Here is a 22,103-nt window from a genome sequence, read left to right as displayed (position 1 = left end):
CCATGGGACCATCCTGCCCGGCCCTTGAGCTCCTGGCGGGGAGGCTAGCCCCTGGCCCCTCCCCTGATGTCCCCCCTCCCCCGCAGGCTCAGCTCGCTGCGCTGCCTGCGTTCTGGGCCACCGCTCCTGCTGGGCAGCACAGCAGCGTGGCTGGCTCCGGCCAGGCAGCGGGGCTGCAAGCTCCTGCTGCTCTGAGCGGCATGGTAAGGGGGCAGGGAGAAGGGGGCATGTCAGGGGGTGTGGATAGGATTTGGAGCAGTCATGAGACAGGGAGCAGGGGGGTGGGGTGGATGGGGAGGGGTCCCGGGGGGCAGTTAGGGGGACAAGGAGCAGGGAGGGGTTGGATGGGTCAGAGATTCTGAGGGGTGCAGTCAGGGGGAAGGAAGTGGGAGGGGTGGATAGGGGGCAGGGGCCAGGCTGTTTGGGGAGGCACAGCCTTCCCTACCTGGCCCTCCATACAGTTTTGCAACCCCGATGTGGCCCTCGGGCCAAAAAGTTTGCCCACCTCTGTGCTAGAGCAATGCTCGCTGTGTACGCTGGCACTTCATAGGTTTAGAGCAGGGATTCTCAAATGGGAGGTCAGAACCCCTCGGGGGTTGCAAGGTTATTACATGGGGGGTCACAAGCTGTCAGCCTCCACCCCAAGCCCGCTTTGCCTCCAGCATTTATAATGATGTTAAGTGTTTTTAATTTATAAGGGGGGGGTCGCACTCACAGACTTGCTATATGAAAGGGGTCACCAGTACAAAAGTTTGAGAATCACTGGTGTAGAGCAACATTTTGGTGAATGGCATAGTGGGTATGACTACACTGCAGATGAAGGTGGCATGGGTAACACTGGTAGTGGGGACTAGCCTGGCAGGGACTCTGGGTATGTATTTACATTGTAAGCCTACGCCAAGATCCATGTCACCATGTTCTCACTGCTATTGCTACCCGTGCTAGCTAGATTAAAGCTAGCACAGGTATATCTACCCCTGCTACAATCACCCCTTCATTTGCAGTGCAGATGTACCCAATAGTTAGCCTTACTCAGAGCAGGTACAGTCCTGATGTGTGCCCCTGTGTGCTACCAGTTGCACTTTTGTGCGTGTGTGGTGTGTTACCGGAGAGATGGGGGTTGAATGTCACCAGTCTCTAGTGTAGACAGGGCTAAGTGAGGAAAATCATTGAAAATCTCCTGTGTGTCTGGGGACTGGCTTACGTGATGCTGACAGGAGTGGAGGGTTGAGAGTGCTCACTTGTCCGCACCACTGGTAGGTATCCTGCTGCAGCACACCTCAATGGAGCGTACACTCCTCTGGGCTGAGACTCTTATTACATGTATGTCAACCCCCAGCACAAGGATGGATGGAGTCTGATACTGGGTCACCTGATGGGGTAGGAATCTCTCCATCTTATGCTGATGACCATTGTGGACATAAGGCCGGATCCAAAGCCAGGTGAATCTGATGGAAAGTTAGATGAGATCCATAGTTTGCAGAAGGCCGGGTTCTCTTTCAGAGGTGATGGAGACCTTAGGGGAGAAAGCTTGTTTCACCATCTGAGGCAGCGTCAGAATTATGTTGGGGTGGTTTTAATGTTACTCACAATTCTCTCTGCTTTAGGCTGCGAAGGGGATTCCAGCTCAGACCTATAAAAATCTGAGCTCCCTTGTAATGACTCAGCAGCAGCAGAAGGCCAAGAAATTTCCAAATCTCCTCAGCTTGAGGGACAAGCTAGTCCGAGAGGTCACCTGGAAAGTCAAGCAGCGCCAGAAGGATGATGGCATTTTGCCACAGCAACTTTCGGTAGTCTCAGGTAAAAGGCTGCAATTCTGTCTTTGGAAACCTGTGCTGCAGACAAGAGTTCAATCCTAACATAGTGTTATTGTCATGAGACATTTCTGTGACCCATTGTGCATCCCCAAGGAAAACTGGGCAAGATAGATATTGTATTCAATGTCAAATAACCATGTGCAGTTGCAGTGTGCACTGCTTGCCTTGAGTGACCTTGCAAAATATTTTTTTATATAAAAATAAAACACACATTTCTCAGCTCTGGGGAGTGAAGGGGGAAGAGCTCAAACGGAAAAGAGCTGCAAGAAGAACCTGGTCCGCAAACTCTCTTCCTTCTGCCTGTTGGTAGAACATGCAGAGATCCAGTTTATCAGCATCAAATGGGGGTTACAGCGAGCCACAAAGCACAGTATCAGCACCCATTAGTGGAATGCCAAACAGGAAATACCAGAAGGACAGTGCAGGTGGAGAGAGTGGGTGGGGTGAGGGAAGGAAGGTGATTCTAACCCACCTTTCTTCTTCTCTATTTTTGGACCAGCTAGGGACCAAAACATCCTTCAGAATAGTTTAGAGCAACCTAAAAACAGCTCTCTGTTACACCAGCTGAGTTACTGCATTGGTCAAGGATCAGAGTCACTTATGTCGACCTCTCCTCCCAATGTGAAGTGGATGTGTGTGTGTGGGAAGGGAAGGAAGTCACCTAACACTGGCTACATTGGCTGTGTGACATTTTGAGAATGTTAGATGGTAAAGCATGGGAGTTCTCATCAGCCACTCATTTTGTATGTTTTTTTTCTTTTCTTAAGCCAATCCAGTTTAACAGCATCAATTTACAAGCATTAATCCTGGCTGCTGGGCAAAAACCTGCTTGGGCCAAGCAGCTTGTAGGTGTTAAAGAACAGCCATACTGGGTCAGACCAAAGGTCCATTTAGCCTTTGCTCTCAGTGTCCCTTGTACCTTTCCAGCTAAAATCCAGAAGAGCCCTCTGTCGCCTCGCCGGGTCGCATCTGCCAAGCCTAGAGCACTGCAAGTTGAATTACAGCCCTATGCGGAGGAGACGCCCAAACCAGCTCCTCGGAGCAAAGCCAGCTATTCCCATAGCCCAATAGAGGTGCCCAGAGTAATGCCACAAAGCAAAGCCAGCAGCCCACGACATGCTGCCATCCAGCAGCTGAGGTGAGGCCCATCCACACCTCCCATCCTCACCACAGACATTGCACTCATGCCTTTCACTAGCATGCTTACTGGGGTGAGCAGCCTCGTACCGAGCTTGGTCATCGCTATTCTATTACAATGTGGACTGCAGTAGCCCCAGGGCCCCACAGTGCTAGGTGAAGCGCAAACGCAGATCATTTGTTGTGGCGGGAAGCTTTGCGTGGGGTGCACCTGAAATGTCTGAGCTGCAGGCCCCATGGAGGGTATGTTTACCCTAGGGAATTTCCACCTTGAGTAGATACACCAGCACTAACTCTGATTCATAGAACCATGGGGTGAGAAGGGTCTGCAAGGGTCATCTAGGCTAACCCCCTGGTAAGGTGCAGGATTTGTTGTGTCTAAACCATCCAAGACTATCTAGCTTCTTTTTGAAAGCCTCCAGGGAAGGAGCTTCCACGTGTTGTAATATGACAGCCATGATTGAGCTAGCATGCTAAAAATAGCAGGGTAGGCTTGGCATGATGGGCTAGCCGCCCCAAGTACATGCCTAGGATCTTGGATGGGATAAGACTCGGGGTGGCTAGTTCATCCCGCCGCCCATGCAGCTGCAGTTATTTTTTTAAAAATAGTAGCTACTTTTAGCGTGCTAGCTCAACCAGAGCTCGCGTGGCTATGTCCACCTGAGCTGGAAATGACACCTCCAGCTCCAATACAGATAGACTTTGCAGAATTCCATTTTTATTGTTTTATAATTTCAACAGATAATGCCATTGCTTAAAAATAAACTTTTATTTTTATTTTTATTGATTTAAATAATTGTCTGGCCTCCCCCATAACTTCTCACAACTGTGAAAATTTAATGAGAGTAGATGTTGAGATTCAAAAAGTTAAAGCTTTATAATCCTTAAAACACAAAATGTCAACACTACCTGTCAAAACAGACAAAATAAATATCCTCAAATCAGACTCTGAGAAGTTATCAAGCATCATTTTTCTTACTTTGCCTATATACAAATTTTGATGATTGTCAACGGAAATATTTTATATTGATTTGTGTGTGTGTGGTGAAATCGACATAGGCACTGGAACAATTTTTATAGTGAGCATGCTGAAAGCCATTGAACAAAACTGTAAACCCTGTGTTTGAAAACCACTTCAAATCATGGGGTGCTGCCATACCCCTAGCACCACTCGTTCCATCACCTATGGAAATCAATGTTTTCTGACATTTACAAGCAAAAATCTAATCCTTCTTAGCCTAAATATAGACATACCCTAAAGAAATTCCAGGGGGTCATCTCATTTCCTCCAAAAAGCAATATTATTCTTCCTGGTGGCCACTGCTTGGTTTCTGCTTGCCAGCCCAGAGGGGTGGCTCATTATTCTGCCCCAGATGCCATTGGAGCAGTGCCAGTACCTTTGTGACTTACGTAACAGAGAAGAATAATTCCCTCCACTGAAGGAATCGCTGGATGAGGGTCTCTGGCCTGTGTTATAGAGGAGGCCAGACAAGATGATCAGAATGAGCCCTTCTGGGCTTGGAATCTATGAATCCGTGACATTACTGCTCTTTTAATGTACCGTTGATAGAATTAGACCAAGCATTTTTTTTTCATAATACACACAATGGTGTTGGGCTCAAAATAGTGAGTCTTATACTTGGTAATGCCATCATTTTTCTTTATGCTGTTTTCCTCCTCAATTTTCTGACATCTCATTGAGGGGATGACGAGGGTTTTATAGACCATGTGGAGCCAGTGAGAGAAGTAAGGAGTAAGAAGAGCTGGGTAGTAACCCCATTTTCTCTTTTGCAGGATATTCCATGATTTTAACATGCCTCTCCATTCTGAAATGGAACAAAATTTCCCACAAAACTAAATTCAAAAGATGTTCTGGAGGGTCCATAGAAACATTGATCAAATTTAAACATTGGTTCCAATTTGACCTTTAACTTTTTCAAATATTATATGACAAAAATATCCCAATTAATTTTGTTTTCAACTGAAAAGTCTAAACATTCCATTCCAAGAATATCAAACCAGGACATTTTGACATCATCAAAGTGCTTTGTTTGGGGGGGTTTCCCCTTTACAAGAAATTCCAACACTTTTTCAGAACATTTCCATTTTGACAAAAAGTGACATTTTTCATCAAAAATGTTTTGATGAAAAATGTCCAAGTAGCTCTAGTAATAAAAGAGATTAGAAGGACAAGAATGGAGAGGCCATGCCGCTTAGGCAGAATGAAGAGGGCAACAGGGAGGGGATAAGAGATGACAGAGGAAAGGTATGGAGTAACTGGGTTGTGTAGGTTTTAAGAGTGAGAATGAGGAGCTCACATTTGCCCCAGGGAGGAAGAGGAAGCCATCTGAGGGTTTTGAAGATGGGCTGGAAGTAGACCAAGAATTGGACAAGATACTTTAGTTTTTGTGGCAGCATTTTGGACTGAAGAGGATGAACTGGCTGTCAGAAATTCCTGCTCCCCCTGCTGGTTGGGAACAAGCTAGGTACCGAAGCTGAGATAGCCTGCCCCTGAAAGTGGTGTGGTGCTAAGCTAGGGCTGAGGTGCATGGAGCAGCTGCTGCAAGTTCCAGTGGGATGGGGGTGAAGGAAAACAGGCCTAATATTTGCTCCTGTACTCTACCTTGCTGTTCAGAGTTTCAGTGCTGGTTGTACATATGCTCTTGTCCCACCAGGGGACTTGAACACACAACCTTCTAGCCAACCGCTGAAAGCACTGCCAATCTGTATTTAATGACTACGGTCTTGGTCTCCTCATCACAGATTGTCCCAGATATCCCTGCCCCAACTGCTCAGAGCCCTCCACTTCCTCCATGTCTGACCTTTCCTTCTTCCATCATTTTACTTTCAGCACCCCACCTTTCAGTTCCGAGGAGGACTCTGGGGGGGACCGCGCCAGCCTCACTCCAGTGAAATTCAAACATCCCATCACCCTGCAGCAAGCACAAACCCCTTTGAGGCTGACCCAGAATGACGAAACCACATCAGACTGCTCTGACATCGATTCCTCAGAGGGAAAAGCCAGCCCAGCCATGGGAACCACTCCAACAGGTGAATCATAAATAATAATTTTCATCTATCAGAATATAGTTAACGTGCTAAAATCAGAAATCTCTATCATAGTTCTTGCCCTGATACTGAAGGAAAGGGGAGATTTGCATGCACAGCTGTTTCTACATTTGACAGCTTAAGCCAACAAAAGAGGGTAATTGTATGTTAGTGTCTATTCGGCCCCTGTTCTCAGCCTGGGGAAACTGATTGTGAAGAGAATGGGGTGGTCATTCTCCAGGAATAGAATCCTAAATGCACTAGTGCCAAGGCCCCGGAAAAGGACATTTCTCACCCTGTTTTTCCTAACACAAGACTCAGAGGTGCCAAGATAATGGGTGTCAGGAGCAAGACTTGGTTCTGATGCAACTGCACTCTTAGAAGTCAGTTGCAGTGGCACGCTGCTGGTTCAGCTAAAGGGTGTTCACAGATAGATAGCCTTCACCCTGCTCTGGGGTAGTCCTCCCCATGAGAAACAAAACCAGCTTCTATTTTCCTGCGGAGTCATTACTAAGTCACTTTGGCCCCAATCCACATGAGCAGTCCCACTGAAGTCCATGGGACTATTCACCCGCATAAAGATACACGTGTACCATGTACCTTCCTGGATCAGGGCCTTTGTGAGGGGATTAACACTGATGTGCTTTCAAAATGCACTGTCACTCCCCTCTTAACCCCCAGAGAGTGGGATGCATGGTTCCTTCTCTATCCCTTTAGAATAGACCTTGCCATTAATCCAGGGGATTTCTCAATATCTTCTTTAGATGTAAGAAATAATGTTGTTCAAAGGGACCTCTCAGCTTGGCATTTTTAAATGGACTAAAATGCTAGTTTCTGCTAGCTCACCCTGAAAGTGTGTGTGCTGTCTTTTTAAAAAATGCTTTTGTAGAACAAATATCAGGGTTTTTCTGCTGCCCTACTGAGATTTGGGGTGGGGGGGGGCGTTTCTAACAATGTAGAAACTGACTATACAGCGAGACAATGAAACAAACTATATACAAAGGGCTGTCAAATACACACCAGAGAGAATCACTTATTTCAAGTAACTCCCTTCGACTATAGAAGCCTTAGGTGCTATAGTAGATACCACAGTTCCCTGGCTGAATCCCCAGTGGGGAATAAATCCAGGACTGGGGGATTTATTCCCCATGCTCCAACATGCCAGCTTCTCCTGCTAGAGCTAAATGATGTCCATTGCCTGAGAGCAGCAGTAGGCATCTTTCATCTGTGGAGCAGCCACCGCAGAGACAGACATTTGTCAAGCATGTTACATGGGTACCACATGTTTAGTCCCACATGTTGAAGTTGTCCCTTTAAATGACATTCCTGATGCACATTATTGGCAAAGAACTTGTGTACACCAAAGGTTTTTTAGCTAGCACTTTTGTAAAGGCTAGTGTGAATGCTCCCCAAGCGTTTGTTGAAGGATATAAACCTTGTACACTGGTGAACCATGGGCAGAGGTATAGCGTTGATCTCACCGACCTTCCTCGCAGTAAAACTTCAGAGCCTTGTCCCCAATAGGGCTTTCCAGCAGGATAGTTAATGTGTGTTAATTATCCCGCAGTAAAACCAATGGTTTTTGGCAGTGAAAACTATTGCCTTTGTGGTTCACCCTATGCCCAGCTCCATGGTCAACTACAGGCGCTTTTATCCTGGAACAGACATTTGGGGCATATTAAGACTATTTCTTACACACATGCTAACTATATTGCGTTAACTGGCAATCAGTTAGCTGGAGGGCACTAAACAGGCCCTAAACCATTGGAGCAGCTTACCAAGGTTTGTGGTGGATTCTCCATTGCTGACAATTTTTAAATCCAGATGGGCTGTGTTTCTAAAAAGTTTTGCTCTAGGAATTACTTTGGGGGAGTTCTCTGGCCTGTGCTACATAGGAGATCAGACTGGATGGTCCTAATGGTTCCTACTGGCCTTGGCATCTATGGAAATGACCCAGTGGCTCCACCTTCCATGATGTCAGTACTTTGCATGGACATCTCCAATAACTGGGTAATCTCAGTGATTGGCCATGAGCCACAAAGCTTTTCTTTTGCAGGCCAGCAATTCAGAGCTGAACCAGGCTGGGAGTGGACAAAAGTCATTCTTCCCTGGCTGCTAGTCAGCCCTGTCTACGAAATGAGCAGGTGCCTTCTATCCACTGCCTAGCTGGCAGCCATTTGCATCACAAAAATTGTCACCACAACCAGAGTCCACATCAGCTCTTTTTGGAAGGACTGACTAGACATGGAGCTAGAAGCTCCAACACTTAGCAGGAGCCTTAGTAATTCAGGATTGAGGCACACTGCTGTGGTAGCCTGCAGTTGATTGTATTTGTCCTATGGATGAATTGAGGCTGGAAGTTAGGACTGTTTCTAACCATCAGAGGAGTGAGGTTTTGGAACAGCCTCCTTATAGGAGCACTGGGGGCAAACAACCAAATTGTTTGTTTGAAGACGAAGCTTGGTAAGATTGCAAGCGATATGATCGGGTTGCCTGAGATAGCGTGGGACTGGACTCAGTGACCCAGGAGGTCCCTTCCAGTCCCGTGTACTATGGCTCCATGTCTAGTTGGCAGCTGGTATTAAGCAGAGTGCCCCAAGGGTCAGTCCTGGGGTTGGTGTTGTTCAATATCTTCATTAATGATCTGGAGGGTTGTGTGGATTGCACCCTCAGCAAGTTTGCATATGACACTAAACTGGGAGGAGAGGTAGATACGCTGGAGGGTAGGGGTAGGATACAGAGGGACCTAGACAAATTAGAGGACTGGGTCAAAAGAAATCTGATGAGGTTCAACAAGGACAAGTGCAGAGTCCTGCACTTAGGACAGAAGAATCCCATGTACCGCTACCGAATAGGGACCGAATGGCTCGGCAGCAGTTCTCCAGAAAAGGACCTAGGGGTTACAGTGGACGAGAAGCTGGATATGAGTCAAGGGTATGCTCTTGTTGCCAAGAAGGCCAATGGCATTTGGGGCTGTATAAGTAGGGGCATTGCCAGCAGATTGAGGGACGTGATCGTTCCCCTCTATTCGACATTGGTGAGGCCTCATCTGGAGTACTATGTCCAGTTTTGAGCACCACAACACAAGAAGGATGTGAAAAAATTTGAAAGCGTCCAGCGGAGGGCAACAAAAATGATTAGGGGACTGGAACACATGACTTATGAGGAGAGGCTGCGGGAACTGGGATTGTTTAGTCTGCAGAAGAGAAGAATGAGGGGGGATTTGATAGCTGTTTTCAACTACCTGAAAGGAGGTTCCAAAGAGGATGGATCTAGACTGTTCTCAATGGTAGCAGATGACAGAAGAAGGAGTAATGGTCTCAAGTTGCAGTGGTGGAGGTTTAAGTTGGATATTAGGAAAAACTTTTTCACTAGGAGGGTGGTGAAGCACTGGAATGTGTTACCTAGGGAGGTGGTGGAATCTCCTTCCTTTGAGGTCTTTAAGGTCAGGCTTGACAAAGTCCTGGCTGGGATGATTTAGCTGGGGATTGGCCCTGCTTTGAGCAGGGGGGTGGACTAGATGACCTCCTGAGGTCCCTTCCAACCCTGATATTCTATGATTCTCTGAACTATAGTTGGCTTCTCAACTCCATCACTGACACCTTTCACCAGCAACATGTTCCCTTTAAAACTGGAAAAGGGGTCTGGAAGGAAATCCTTTCCCATCCACTCTGAGTCCTGATGAGCAATTCAATTGTGCAGCGATATTGACCATGTGATTGCAGGGCCCTGGATTCCAATTCTAACAAGCTGTGCTCTGTGCAGGGACGCTGGTATCTGCAATGGCTAAAAATCTGGAGCGCACACCGAGCATACCAGCAAGGAAGCCTGCTGGTGGGAGAAAACTCCTCCCCGCCATGCCCTCTGACTCTCTGAAAGCAAGTCACTCAGACAAGAAACTCCAGGTACCTTGTGCAACAGGCAGACTTTTGGAGAAAGCTGGGCAAGCCATGCAGAGAATGGGAAGTGTCTGGTATTCAGGAATGCAATGATTTAGTGTGGAAACCAGCATCGTCTCAAACCATTTCCCAGTCGAGACCACTGTACAGCCAGAGACTCAAAAAATAACAAGCCATTTGGGTAGGGGAAGGAGTTTTAGAGCATTCGCACTTTGGAGGAGGAATGTGTGTTTATGATCTGGGCTGACAATAGTTCAGTGATGTCTAGAGAGCCCCATGGTTGGTTCAGGTAAATCTGGTGTCCCTGTTTCAACTGTTCATTTGGGTCCCCCAGCTGCAAAGCCAAAGATTCAGTGTGTGATTTTTTCTCCCCTTCCTCCCACACCTCCCCATAGAACAGTTCTGCCATATAAACTGGGTCAGGATCAAGAGTACCGTGGAGCGTGAGGGGTGAGAATAGGTTCCCTATCACAGACCAGGTGGGTCTTTGTAGAGGGAGCTAGGGCAACTGCATGGAGGAGGGGAGAACATGCAATATGTCCCAGCTAGAGGAAAGAGAAGCCCAGATGCCCCAAGCCAGCTCGTCCTGTACAGAACTTTGCGCTGGAGCGACAGCAGTGGGTATCACAGCAGCATTTCCATCTGCCCCAAGGGTTCAGAGCCCATGAAGCTGCAGGTCCGGCAGCATTACCAGAACCAGCCTTTGAGATCTAGATGTGGCTGTGCGGACATCATCTCAGCGTTCAGCCCAATGGGACTGATTTTCAGCTGATGTAAATCAGACCAGCAGCCTGGTCACATAGACAGTCTCTGCTGGGAGGAGCGATGGTGATTTACAGCTGTGGAGGATCTGCCCTATCATCCAGTTATTTTGTAGCCCCTTCCGAATATTTGCCTATTAACAATCTTTGGAAAATGGAAATTCACATGGTTAAAGACAGACATGAAATGCCTGGGAATGAAATTAAACAGAAGTCTTTGGATCATGTCCAGAACTAATTGGGGTGATATGATGAAAAAATGCGACATATGTAACCTCAATTTTAATTACATTAACTCTTTCTCATAAATGGCTGCAGCACTGAAGTCCTATTGCTTTTTAAAATTACTTTCCCTGAACAGTCCCACTGAGCATACCAAAAAGTTTCTTCACAACAATGTGAAAGAGATTTTCTGCCTTCATCTGGCAAAGCAGAAAGCCAACAGTGCGATTTATAAAATGATTTGCAATCCATGAACATGGGAAAGAGTCTAGCAAGCATCAAATTACATCCTCACATTAAATCTTGCGCTTCTCATGCAACTTGGGCACAATGTGGTGTTGTAGGATAAATCAGAAATAATCCCAGCCAAGCCACTAACACAGGGGATTCCTTGCTGAAATCACAGTAGGAACCTGAAAACACTCCTTGAAGGTGGAGTAAATGAATGACACTCAAAGTAAGGCCAAATCTCGTCCAAGAAAATACAAAGGTGTATTTGGGTGTAAAGTAACCTGATCCTGCTATAAGAGACTTGTGGGTACAAAGAACTATCCTGGCAAATCAAGTTGCAGGATTGGGTCCTTAGATCCCTGGAAAGCCTGGGTTGTAGCTGTAATTTACATAAAGTATCAGACCTGTTCAATGAATGAAATGTCATTGGTTTTATTGAAACAGATGCCGAGCCAAAAGTGAATGTCAGTGCCCACTGGCAATAGATCACGAGGGATTGTTTAGGAATAGACTCAGGGGAAGACTTTCTGCAACTATCTCAGCATTGTTCCCCCATGTATATTTTTTTCAGTTTTTGAAATGTCATGGAAATTCTGTAACTTGACACACTTCAAGCAGCTCTGCCAAATTCCTCTCCCAGCTTCGTTAAATCAGGACTGGATGTCTCATTCTAAAATATATACTGTAGCTCAGCCCACAAGATGTGGGCTTGGTGCAGGAATCCCAGGCTGAACCTCTGGCCTGTGTTATGCAAGAGGTCAGACTACATGATCCCAACAGCCTGGTTAGGCCCATTTGAGTTTCCTAGGGAGTCCTTGTAGTTCGTGCTCCATAATACACATCTGAGCATATAAGTAGTTCTGCTGCTGGGCCCTGCCTTGCACTGGGAAGTGCTGGGGAGCTGCAACAGAAAACCAGTAACTGAAGGAAGCATTTGATAAATGTAAATTTGGATTTGGCTGATAATGAAGGTTTGCCACGTGGAAATGCTCCCATGGGTGCAGAGGGCAAGCACTACACTAATCCCATGCCAGCCCCTTGCAATCAGCCAGAGCCATTATCAGCAAAGACAGCATCAGCTAATGCTCGCCATGTTTGCTCATTCTGTCTCCTCCCATTCCCCAAGCAGTTTGTGGATGAAAACAGCGACTTGGAGACTTCCTCCCTTGAAGAGATTACCCAGCTCCTGGATGCCAAGAGCCAGACGAAGCAGCAGCTGCAACCAGCTGTGAGGCACAGCAGGGACTCGGCAGGGTCGCAGGGCACCAGCGTCTGGAGTTCCAACAGCATGAAGGCTGGAGGCTGGTGACTTGCTTGACAGCTCCCTTCGCCGTACCCTACAAGTGCTTGGATTTCAGGGCCCAGTCCCAAAGCTGGAAGTTTCTGCCATGTGGCCACAAGGCTTTGGAATTCTGCTACTCATAGGAAGATCAGGCACTGGGCTCCAATTTAAAAACAACCTACCAGTTTAGAGCGATCAGAATGGGAATCCCTGTCCCATGGCCTCAAGTGCTAGCTAGCCATGACGCATTTTTGCAATGGCTGCCCAAGTGCCCTCTCCACAGTGCGTGAGGGTCAGTGTCTCCTGGGCTGGTTGGAAAAACATATCATTCAACACCCCTGCATGTGGAGGGGCACATTCTGCTGCCCAGCCACCAGTGTGAAGAAAGTAGTGGGACTGAGCATGTAGAGGGAAGACACTGTGTCAGCATTCAGGGGATACACAGGGCTCTGTGGGGGCAGGACAAGGGCATGGTTGCCATCCTTTGGACACTCTGTAGTGGGGTCACTCATAGTATGGAGGCCACTGGAGCTTCAAGGCTGCAGGTACATCCCCCAAGCTTCTCATCCCCTCCTTGGCCGAGCAGAGGAAGGAACCCCTCACTCCTCCTGCCCAGAGAGATCCCCAGCAGACAGCTCACTGTGCATAGATTCACAGGATCAGGCCCTAAAGAAGTCCGATTGTACCCCAGAGCTCCATGCACAGTGCAGACTCTCCTCATGCAGATCAATCCCTTCCATGCGGCTAGGGAGTCAGCTGCCTTGGTGGCATCATCCCCCCATTCCTCCAGGCTCATGGCGGGTGATCCTTGGTCTGCCTTGGGGGAGGAGATAGGGCAGGGCTCTTGGAGGGATGGGGATGTATTTTGGACCCTCACAGTCCTGCACAGCCATGAAAAGATAACACAGGCCACAGCTAGGTTATTTTAACGCCTCCCCACTGTCTGCACTGGGGAGCCCCCTTTAGGAGGGATCCTAGTGACAGCTGCTGGCTGTGAGGCCCCGTCAGCTCAGTTCCATAGGAGGCACTTTGCCAGGGAGCAGGCAGGGGAGGGGGGATTGGGGCAGCCTGCCCGGGGCAAAGGTTCTCAGATGGATGGCTAGTCCTCCCACACTGGGGGATGGTTGGGCTGGCCCCATAGCCTGTTCTTCAGGGGGCAAACCTCCTCTCTCCACTGGAACACTGTCCACAAGGAGAGCCTCAGTGGGTTTCCATCCCTCTTCCCCACCTCATACTGGGGGTGTTCCCCTAGGAGCGGGAATCCGGCCCTGATTTTATAGCCGGGGAGCAAAAGATAAGATATAAGAAACAGGACTCTGTTAACCCCCTCTGCGCTGCACGGACAGGCCCCTCAGCATGGGCCTGGCTGCAGCTACTCCCTATGACAGAGTATGCCAGCTCCGATGAGCTGCGTCCTACAGCTGGCAAAGCAGTGCAGAGAGAGGGTGATAGAGAAAACATTTAACACGATTGGGAATGCTTGGAAAGTTCTCTCTGAGAACACACATGTACAGAATCATCCACTCGATGGCACCATAGCCCCAGAAATGGGCAGGGCTGCTATACTTAGTACTGACTAAGGGAGCTGCTGGAAACTCAGGAGCAGGTTGTAGGAATAGATCTGATCAAGCAGGTGCACTTGTCTAAAGCACATTACAGAAAGCAGCAGAGCACTGTCACGTAAATATACAGAGCCTGGCTCTCCGTGAGCTTGCACCTTATGCCGTTGCTTATGCCAAGGAGCGTAAAATATTACCTGGTCAGAACGGTAGCCACTTACATCCTCCCCTTGCATGTGCATAAATTGTTATACAAGATGCAGTGCAGAGGATCAGCCCCACAGTATCATGCACTTAAGAGCGTACGAAACCACATCCTGGGCTCTGTGTACTGAGAATCCACAAGGTTCAGCAATGAACTCTACAGTGCCTCACAATCTCCCCAGCTGCACCAGAGGGACACAGCCCATAGCCGTTACGACCAATAACACTGTGAATGTAAGGTATATCTGCAAGGTGGCTTGTGGCTGGGCCTTGTTCAGATGCAAAAGGAGGAGGATGCAAACGCTTTCCTGGTGTCCCACTGGCAAGGGACCTCTGCAGTCTATGGCCACTCCAGAGTGCAGAAGTTGACCCCTGCGAGTGCTTCCTGAATCTCAAGCCATGCCAAAAGGACAGGGAACAGGTGGAGCCACACAATGCTGCCCCAGACCTATAGGGCAGAGCCGCACCTCTGCCTACTGATAGCTCTGCCTTAATGACAGATCTGGCTCCCTGTGTGACTAGAATGGCTGGATACAGTGTATTATTTACATAATCAGTATAACAGCCTTCCCAAATGCTACCTCCCACTCACTTGAGGATGCTTTTCATGGAACTTTTACAAGGCTGTGATATATTTCCACAGACTCCAAAGGGTTAACAAGGTTTCACTGCATTTGCTAGAGCTCCCTTTGCTTTACAACATATCTGTTGATTTGCACTGTCCTTCCTAATCAGGATATTTTTCTTATTTGTTGCAGAGTTCCTCTGTGTTCCTCCTAGCAAGAGAGTTATTCTGCTCCCGTGCCTTGATGCAGCAAAGCACTTTAGCATGGGAATGGTCCCACTGTCTCCAGTGCATCTGTCTTGATATTATGCATGTGCTTAAGGCCTAGATCCTGAAAGTTATTTCAGGGGAGCTAGGCACCTTTGAGGAGCTGGGCCTAAGTGCTTTGCTAGATGAGTGTTTCAGAGGCAACTGCCTTCAGCCAAGTGGATCAAAAGAAATCCAATCTGTGTTCAAGGGACACTTTCATTTTGAAATCAGGTGACTTTTTAAAACAGTTAAAAATTATTCCAGGTATTAACCCTGCCCCTGAGTCCGCCTGCCCTTTTTTGTTATACAATCAAATTTTAATTTTTTTAAATATGATTTGTCTCCCCCCTGCTGCAAGGGAAACTGACTAGACAAGGAGAAACATAAAGTGACTTGATAAAAAGTGCTGTCAAAGGTACAAATTTAATGGAAAATAGGAACAAAATTAGTTTTCAGATTGGCATCACTGAAGAGACTGTAGCATTGCTTGAAAGAAGAATACGTGAAAAAGTGTCAGACTTTGGGGTGATGGGGATTAAATGAATGGTGTCCCTTTAGTATGCCCATCAAACTTCTAATAATGAGTTTGGAACTGGTTTCAGAAAGCAAAAGGACTCTCAAGAGCATAAGAACAGCCATACTGGGTCAGACCAATGGTCCATCTAGCCCAGTATCCTGTCTTCTGACAGTGGCCAGTGGCAGATGCTTCAGCAGGAATAGCGCAATTATCAAGTGATCCCTTCCCTTTCATCCAGTCCCCATTTCTGGCATTTGGAGGATTAGGGACACGCAGAGCAGGGGTTGTGTCCCTGAAAATCTTGGCTAGTTGCCATTGCTGAACCTATCCTCTTCTTGTTATATCACCCTCCATATGATGGGAAACAACCAGGGACTTCCTGCTCTAGAATGGAGTGTGCCTGTGTGCAGCTGAACAGAAATGCAGATCATACCTTTACTCCCCTTCTTATTTTTAAATTATTGGAGGACCCTATCCAAAGAATGAATATAGTCCATGAAAATAAGTTACTGCACAAAATGAGTTTTGCTACGTAAATTTAGCCTTAAAAATGAAGTAAGTGCCAGGAAATCTATACATTTTTGTACATCTACTTATATGCTGTGTCTGAGACAATTTTGACAATTCAGATTTCTAATTTTTGTAAATTTGAAAAAAGGAAAAATCAGTGACATTTTTACAACCTCCATGCCCTCCCCCTTTTTTTCAACCAAGTATAGAGCTGGTTGGAATTTTTACATTTTTGTAATTTCATTTTTTTAAAAGGTTAAATTAAAAGCAAAATTCATTATATTTTCCCACTTTTTTCAACCAATTTTAATTTCTAGTGCCTGCCTAGTGTCATTAGGGAAAAAATATTTTAAGCTAACATTTTACATATCTGTTCTCATTATCTGTGGAATGTAAAAGAGTCTGAGTTTAGGAGAATGGAAATAGAAATTCAATCCAAAATGACATTTCTGAGCTTTCATAAAAAATCAAGAATACCTGCTAACTAGCAATCTCAAAACAAGTACAAACAAACCCAATTTGAAAAAACGGAAGTGTGTTCCATACACCCCATCACTAATTAATGTTCCCATTTTAAGTAAGAATTATGATTTATTTTTATTAAATTATTTATTATGGCTACAGTGTCATAGCTATGCCTGATACTATACAATTACTTTAACAGACATTATCCTTCTTTTTGGCTGATGATCAGCCTATTTTTGAATACTTCCTTCAATATAACGTGTTTGTTTCAGCAGTAGGGTTTTCTTTTAAATAGTTCCTTCTGGAGCTTTTGTCTGGGGAAAACAAATGAAAGAGTCCCACCAAACATGCTCTTGAATAGTAAATGAGTTTACATTGTCACAGGTCCAAGATGTTAGCTGGAATGCACCTGAAGCTAGAGTAAATACACATGGGCTAAGGAAGTCAAATCCAGTTCTTAACTCATGGGCCACAGGCTGCCACTCCCTAGCTGTAGATCCCTTATTGTTATTAATGATTTCTCGTAGCTCCAGCTCAGCACATCATGCTAGGTGCTGTACAATCACATAGTAAGAGATAGATCCTCCCTGCAGATCTTCCAATCTAAAGAGTCAAAACACAGGCATAAGGAGGTGAATGGACTCACACAGCAGGGCAATGGAAGAGCTCAGCTGCTGCTTTAGTCATTGGACCACACTGGTTCTCTCATCTAGAGATGCCACATGCAGTCATAGAATCATAGAATCATAGAATCATAGAATATCAGGGTTGGAAGGGACCCCAGAAGGTCATCTAGTCCAACCCCCTGCTCAAAGCAGGACCAAGTCCCAGTTAAATCATCCCAGCTAGGGCTTTGTCAAGCCTGACCTTAAAACCTCTAAGGAAGGAGATTCTACCACCTCCCTAGGTAACGCATTCCAGTGTTTCACCACCCTCTTAGTGAAAAAGTTTTTCCTAATATCCAATCTAAACCTCCCCCATTGCAACTTGAGACCATTACTCCTCGTTCTGTCATCTGCTACCATTGAGAACAGTCTAGAGCCATCCTCTTTGAAACCCCCTTTCAGGTAGTTGAAAGCAGCTATCAAATCCCCCCTCATTCTTCTCTTCTCCAGACTAAACAATCCCAGCTCCCTCAGCCTCTCCTCATAAGTCATGTGCTCTAGACCCCTAATCATTTTCGTTGCCCTTCGTTGTACTCTTTCCAATTTATCCACATCCTTCCTGTAGTGTGGGGCCCAAAACTGGACACAGTACTCCAGATGAGGCCTCACCAGTGTCGAATAGAGGGGAACGATCACGTCCCTCGATCTGCTCGCTATGCCCCTACTTATACAACCCAAAATGCCATTGGCCTTCTTGGCAACAAGGGCACACTGCTGACTCATATCCAGCTTCTCGTCCACTGTCACCCCTAGGTCCTTTTCCGCAGAACTGCTGCCGAGCCATTCGGTCCCTAGTCTGTAGCGGTGCATTGGATTCTTCCATCCTAAGTGCAGGACCCTGCATTTATCCTTATTGAACCTCATTAGATTTCTTTTGGCCCAATCCTCCAATTTGTCTAGGTCCTTCTGTATCCTATCCCTCCCCTCCCCTTCTGTATCCTATCCCTCCCCTCCAGCGTATCTACCACTCCTCCCAGTTTAGTATCATCCGCAAATTTGCTGAGAGTGCAATCCACACCATCCTCCAGATCATTATGATCAGTCCTGTAGGCTTTGGCTCCCACTGCCACTCCCTTGGCTCCGCCTGAGCCCAGCCCCTTCCCCACACGTCGTTGCTCTAGGAATGGTTTGGGGACGGGTGTCTGGCCTGTGTTATGCAGGAGGTCAGAAGAGAGGATCACAATGGTCCCTTCTGACCTTGGAATCTATGAATATGAATCCCATGCAGAGGCCTAACAATGGCCTTTACATTGATGTCCACTTTGTATCAGGGATTCCAAGGCAGCTGTTCTCATGGCCCTGGCCAGCATTTTTAACCATTTCAATGTAGAGAATCTATGAACATGTGAAAAGAACCATAAAGACCACAAGGGCAGTCAGAGACTCCCAAAGTTTTGTGTCTCACTGACCCAGCCAGTGGGAGAGTCAAAGCTCATTGAAAGGAGCAGGTAGCACAGCATTCACAAATGAGGGGAAGGAGAAAAGAATCTGTGTGCCAGAGGTAGGGATGGTTGCAAACAAGAGACACCACACAATGGGGGCCATTGGTGGGAATGCCCAGGTCCCTTTCTATACTTGCTGGATTGAAAATAGCATGATACGCATGTACTGCAGTAGTGTGCTACTGGAACATGAATATTCTACAGATTGATCAATCTTCTAACCAGCATCCCGGGTCTTAGTATCCCTTAACACCTTCTGCTAGGAACCCTGGAAATGTATTTACCAGCCTCTGTTATTCAATTAGCCCTCCCATGGAACACAGTGCTGTATTAATTAAGCATCACCACAGGTTGCAATAGTCTTTAGATCAAAATCAATTATGTTTGACCTGGATACATAATTTCCAACCTGCAAAACAAACAATGCAGCCTTATGCTTGAAAGAGCCTCTGCCACACTTCAGCACATTAGATAAAAACAACCATTTTTATCAGTGTACATGTATGTGTTCCAACTATCCCTATGTTGACTGGGTACATGTCACCTCAGGATGGGATGCAGAGCTGAAGTTTCTAGATGCTATTAATGACTGCTTCTTGGAGCAGCTAGTCCGGGAACCCACAAGGGGAGAGGCAATTCTTGATTTAGTCCTAAATGGAGTACAGGAGGCCCAAGAGGTGAATATAGTTGAACCACTCATCAAATAGCAACCATAATATAATTACATTTAACATCCTTGGGAGTGGATGGGAAGATATCAAAGAAGCCCACCACAGCGGCATTTAACTTCAAAAACGGAAACTACACAAAAATGATGAAGCTAGTTAAACGGAAATAAAAAGGAACAGTCATAGATTCTTCTTTGAGTGCTTGCTCATATCGATTCCAATTGGGTGTGTGTGCACTGTGTGCACGATCGTCAGAAGATTTTTACCCTAGCAACACCCGGTGGGTCGGCTGTGGCACCCCCTGGATTGGCGCCTTCACAGCACCGTATATACGCCCCAGCCGACCCAGTGCCCCCTCAGGTCCCTCTTACCGCCCATGATGGTCATTGGAACTGTGGAGCGCGGCTTAGCTTCTCTTGTTAGCACTCATTAATAGTTGTAAATAGTTTTAAATAATTGTTAATAGTTCTTTAGTATGTAGTTAGTAGTTATAGTTCTTAGTGTAAATAGTAGTTGGGGGGTAAGGGGCTTCTCCCCTTCCCTCCCTCCCGGTACCCGGGCTGATGCCTAGGTCTCTGGGTTTCAAACCATGCTCGACCTGCCTTAAGCCGATGCCTATGGGAGACCCCCATGACTCCTGCTTGAAGTGCCTGGGGGAATCCCATCAAGCTGACAAGTGCCACATTTGCAAGGCATTCAAGCCTCAGACTAAAAAGGAGCGGGACTTTTGCCTGAAGCAGCTCCTTATGGAAGCAGCACTTAGCCCGATGTCCTTGGCCCCGTGCTGACACCCAGCGCCGACTTCATCGGTTTGGAGCGTGCCTGCGGCACCATAGCACTCAGTGCAATATCCAGTCACTGGCAAAGACTCCCGGCACTGGACGTCTCCGGCACCCCTACCAGCGCAGCATCGCTCCCTGTCTCCGGGACCGAAGAGGCAGCACAAGCAACATGCTGCCCCTTTGCAGTCGCTGGCACCACCTGTACCTCCCTTGGAGCCGCGTCCAGTGTTGGAGCGACCGGCAAAGGCACCAACCCCTGCACCATTGACTCCAGTGCGGCAAGGGCTGTCAAGTCCGGCACATGTAAGCTCCCCGGTGCACACGGTGGTCGAGCTTAGGCCACTGTCCATGCCGAAGACATTCTCCATGGCACGCGACCTGATTGCGCTCACCGAGCCGGGACCATCGCAGCTTCCAGTGCCGCTGGTACAGGCTGTTCCCTCAAAAAGGAAAGCCCTCCATGCTATACCCTCCATCGCAGAGCGAGATAGGACGGCACCGATCCCAGTCCAGACGCCAGTCTTGTTCACAGCATCACTTGCAGCCCCGGCACTGATCACCATCTCAGCGCCGGTCACACTCGCGGCGCCGCTCCGCCTCACAAAGATCTTCTTCTCAGTACAGTAGGTACAGGTCCAGCTCCCAGCACCGATCACGCTGCCGGTCTGAGCGCCAATTTACTCGGAGTCAATCCCGGCACCGATCCACTCATAGATCTTTGACAAGGTCCAGATCCGGCTCCCAGAACCGATATGGCCACTGGTACCGATCGGGGTCGCGACACTGATCTCCATCTCCCCAGTGCACTATGGTACCACATGCCAAGACAGCACCGCAAACGTACTCGGCACCACCTTGGCCATCCCGCTCCTCCTTGAGGTCATCTCAAGCAGGAAGTGGCTACCATGTCCAGGACCAAGAGGTGGACAGGGCTAGCCCATGGCAGGATGAGGGCCAGGACCCTGGTCAGGGTCCTCTCCAATGGTCCTTTTGGACTCCTTGGGCTTACCATCAGGCCCAGAGTATCCCCTCGGTGGCTTCTCGCTCTGCCCAGTCGGAGCCCCGGGGACCAGAGGCCACCGAGAGTCTCCCTCCCCCGGGTTGTTCGGAGGCGACTGCCCTGCCCCCAGTTCAGGCCCATGCCCCTAGCATGGTGGACCTAGGGCAACCGGACCCTCCCCAGCAAGACCTTCCCCAGGACCCATTAGTCCCAGAGGTATCCTCGTCTTCCCAGATGAGGCGGGTAGTGGGTACATCCCCTCTGGCCCCACACCTATAGACCTCCATGCCCACCAGGAACTGCTCTGCAGGGTGGCACAAAACATGGACTTCCAGGTGGAGGAGGTGGTGGAGGTAGAGGATCCGGTAGTGGACATTCTGTCTGACGACACACCGTCCAGAATAGCCTTGACCTTCATTCGGACTATTCACTACAATCTGGCAGTCTCCGGCCTCTATTCCTCCTACTGCCAAGCGGATGAAGAGGAAATGTTTTGTCCCCTCCAAAGACTTTGAGTCCTTGTATACTTAACCCCAGCCGTGCTCCCTCGTTGTACAGTCCGTTAACGAGAGGGAGAGACACGGCCAACAAGCCCCCACGCCTAAATCCAAGGATACTAGATGCCTGGATTTATTTGAGGCGCAAAATATACTCTCTTGGTGGCTTGCAGCTCAGAGTGGCTAACCAGCAGGCTCTCTTGAGCCGATACAATTATAATACCTGGAACTCGATGCAGAAGTTCAAAGAGCTTATCCCTCAAGAGTCCAGGGAGGAGTTCGGGGCTTTAGTAGAAGAGGGCAAGAAAGTAGCCAGAATGTCTCTACAAGCTTCGTTAGACATGGCAGACAGCTAGGACTCTAGCCACGAGAGTAGCTATGCGCCACATCTCCTGGCTACAGGTCTCCGGTCTCTCACCTAAACTCCAGCAGACCATACAGGACCTACCCTTTGATGGCCAGGGTCTGTTCTCAGAGACAACGGACTCCAGGCTTCAGAGTCTGAAGGACAACTGGGCCATCGTGCGTTCACTGGGCATGCATACCCTGGTAATGCAATGTAGTCCCTTCCAACCCCAACCGC

At 47.7% G+C, this 22,103-nt stretch overlaps 1 protein-coding gene across 3 annotated transcripts in view; it reads left to right on the top strand.

Moving 5' to 3' along the window:
• The window catches only part of DZIP1L (DAZ interacting zinc finger protein 1 like), a 39,956-nt gene extending 27,399 nt beyond the window's left edge, over positions 1-12,557 (top strand). For all 3 annotated transcript variants that reach the window (XM_043492575.1, XM_043492574.1, XM_043492573.1), the window contains 5 exons: positions 1,608-1,800; positions 2,745-2,955; positions 5,806-6,005; positions 9,768-9,907; positions 12,245-12,557. In XM_043492575.1, the coding sequence (XP_043348510.1) occupies positions 1,608-1,800; positions 2,745-2,955; positions 5,806-6,005; positions 9,768-9,907; positions 12,245-12,424 (924 nt within the window). In that variant the 3' untranslated portion in view covers positions 12,425-12,557. The remainder of the gene's footprint in view (positions 1-1,607; positions 1,801-2,744; positions 2,956-5,805; positions 6,006-9,767; positions 9,908-12,244) is intronic.
• Positions 12,558-22,103: the final 9,546 nt, after the last annotated feature.

Source organism: Dermochelys coriacea, chromosome 9, assembly GCF_009764565.3.
Source record: "Dermochelys coriacea isolate rDerCor1 chromosome 9, rDerCor1.pri.v4, whole genome shotgun sequence".
Lineage (NCBI taxonomy): Eukaryota > Metazoa > Chordata > Testudines > Dermochelyidae > Dermochelys > Dermochelys coriacea.
This window is presented reverse-complemented; position numbering and strand designations above follow the sequence as displayed.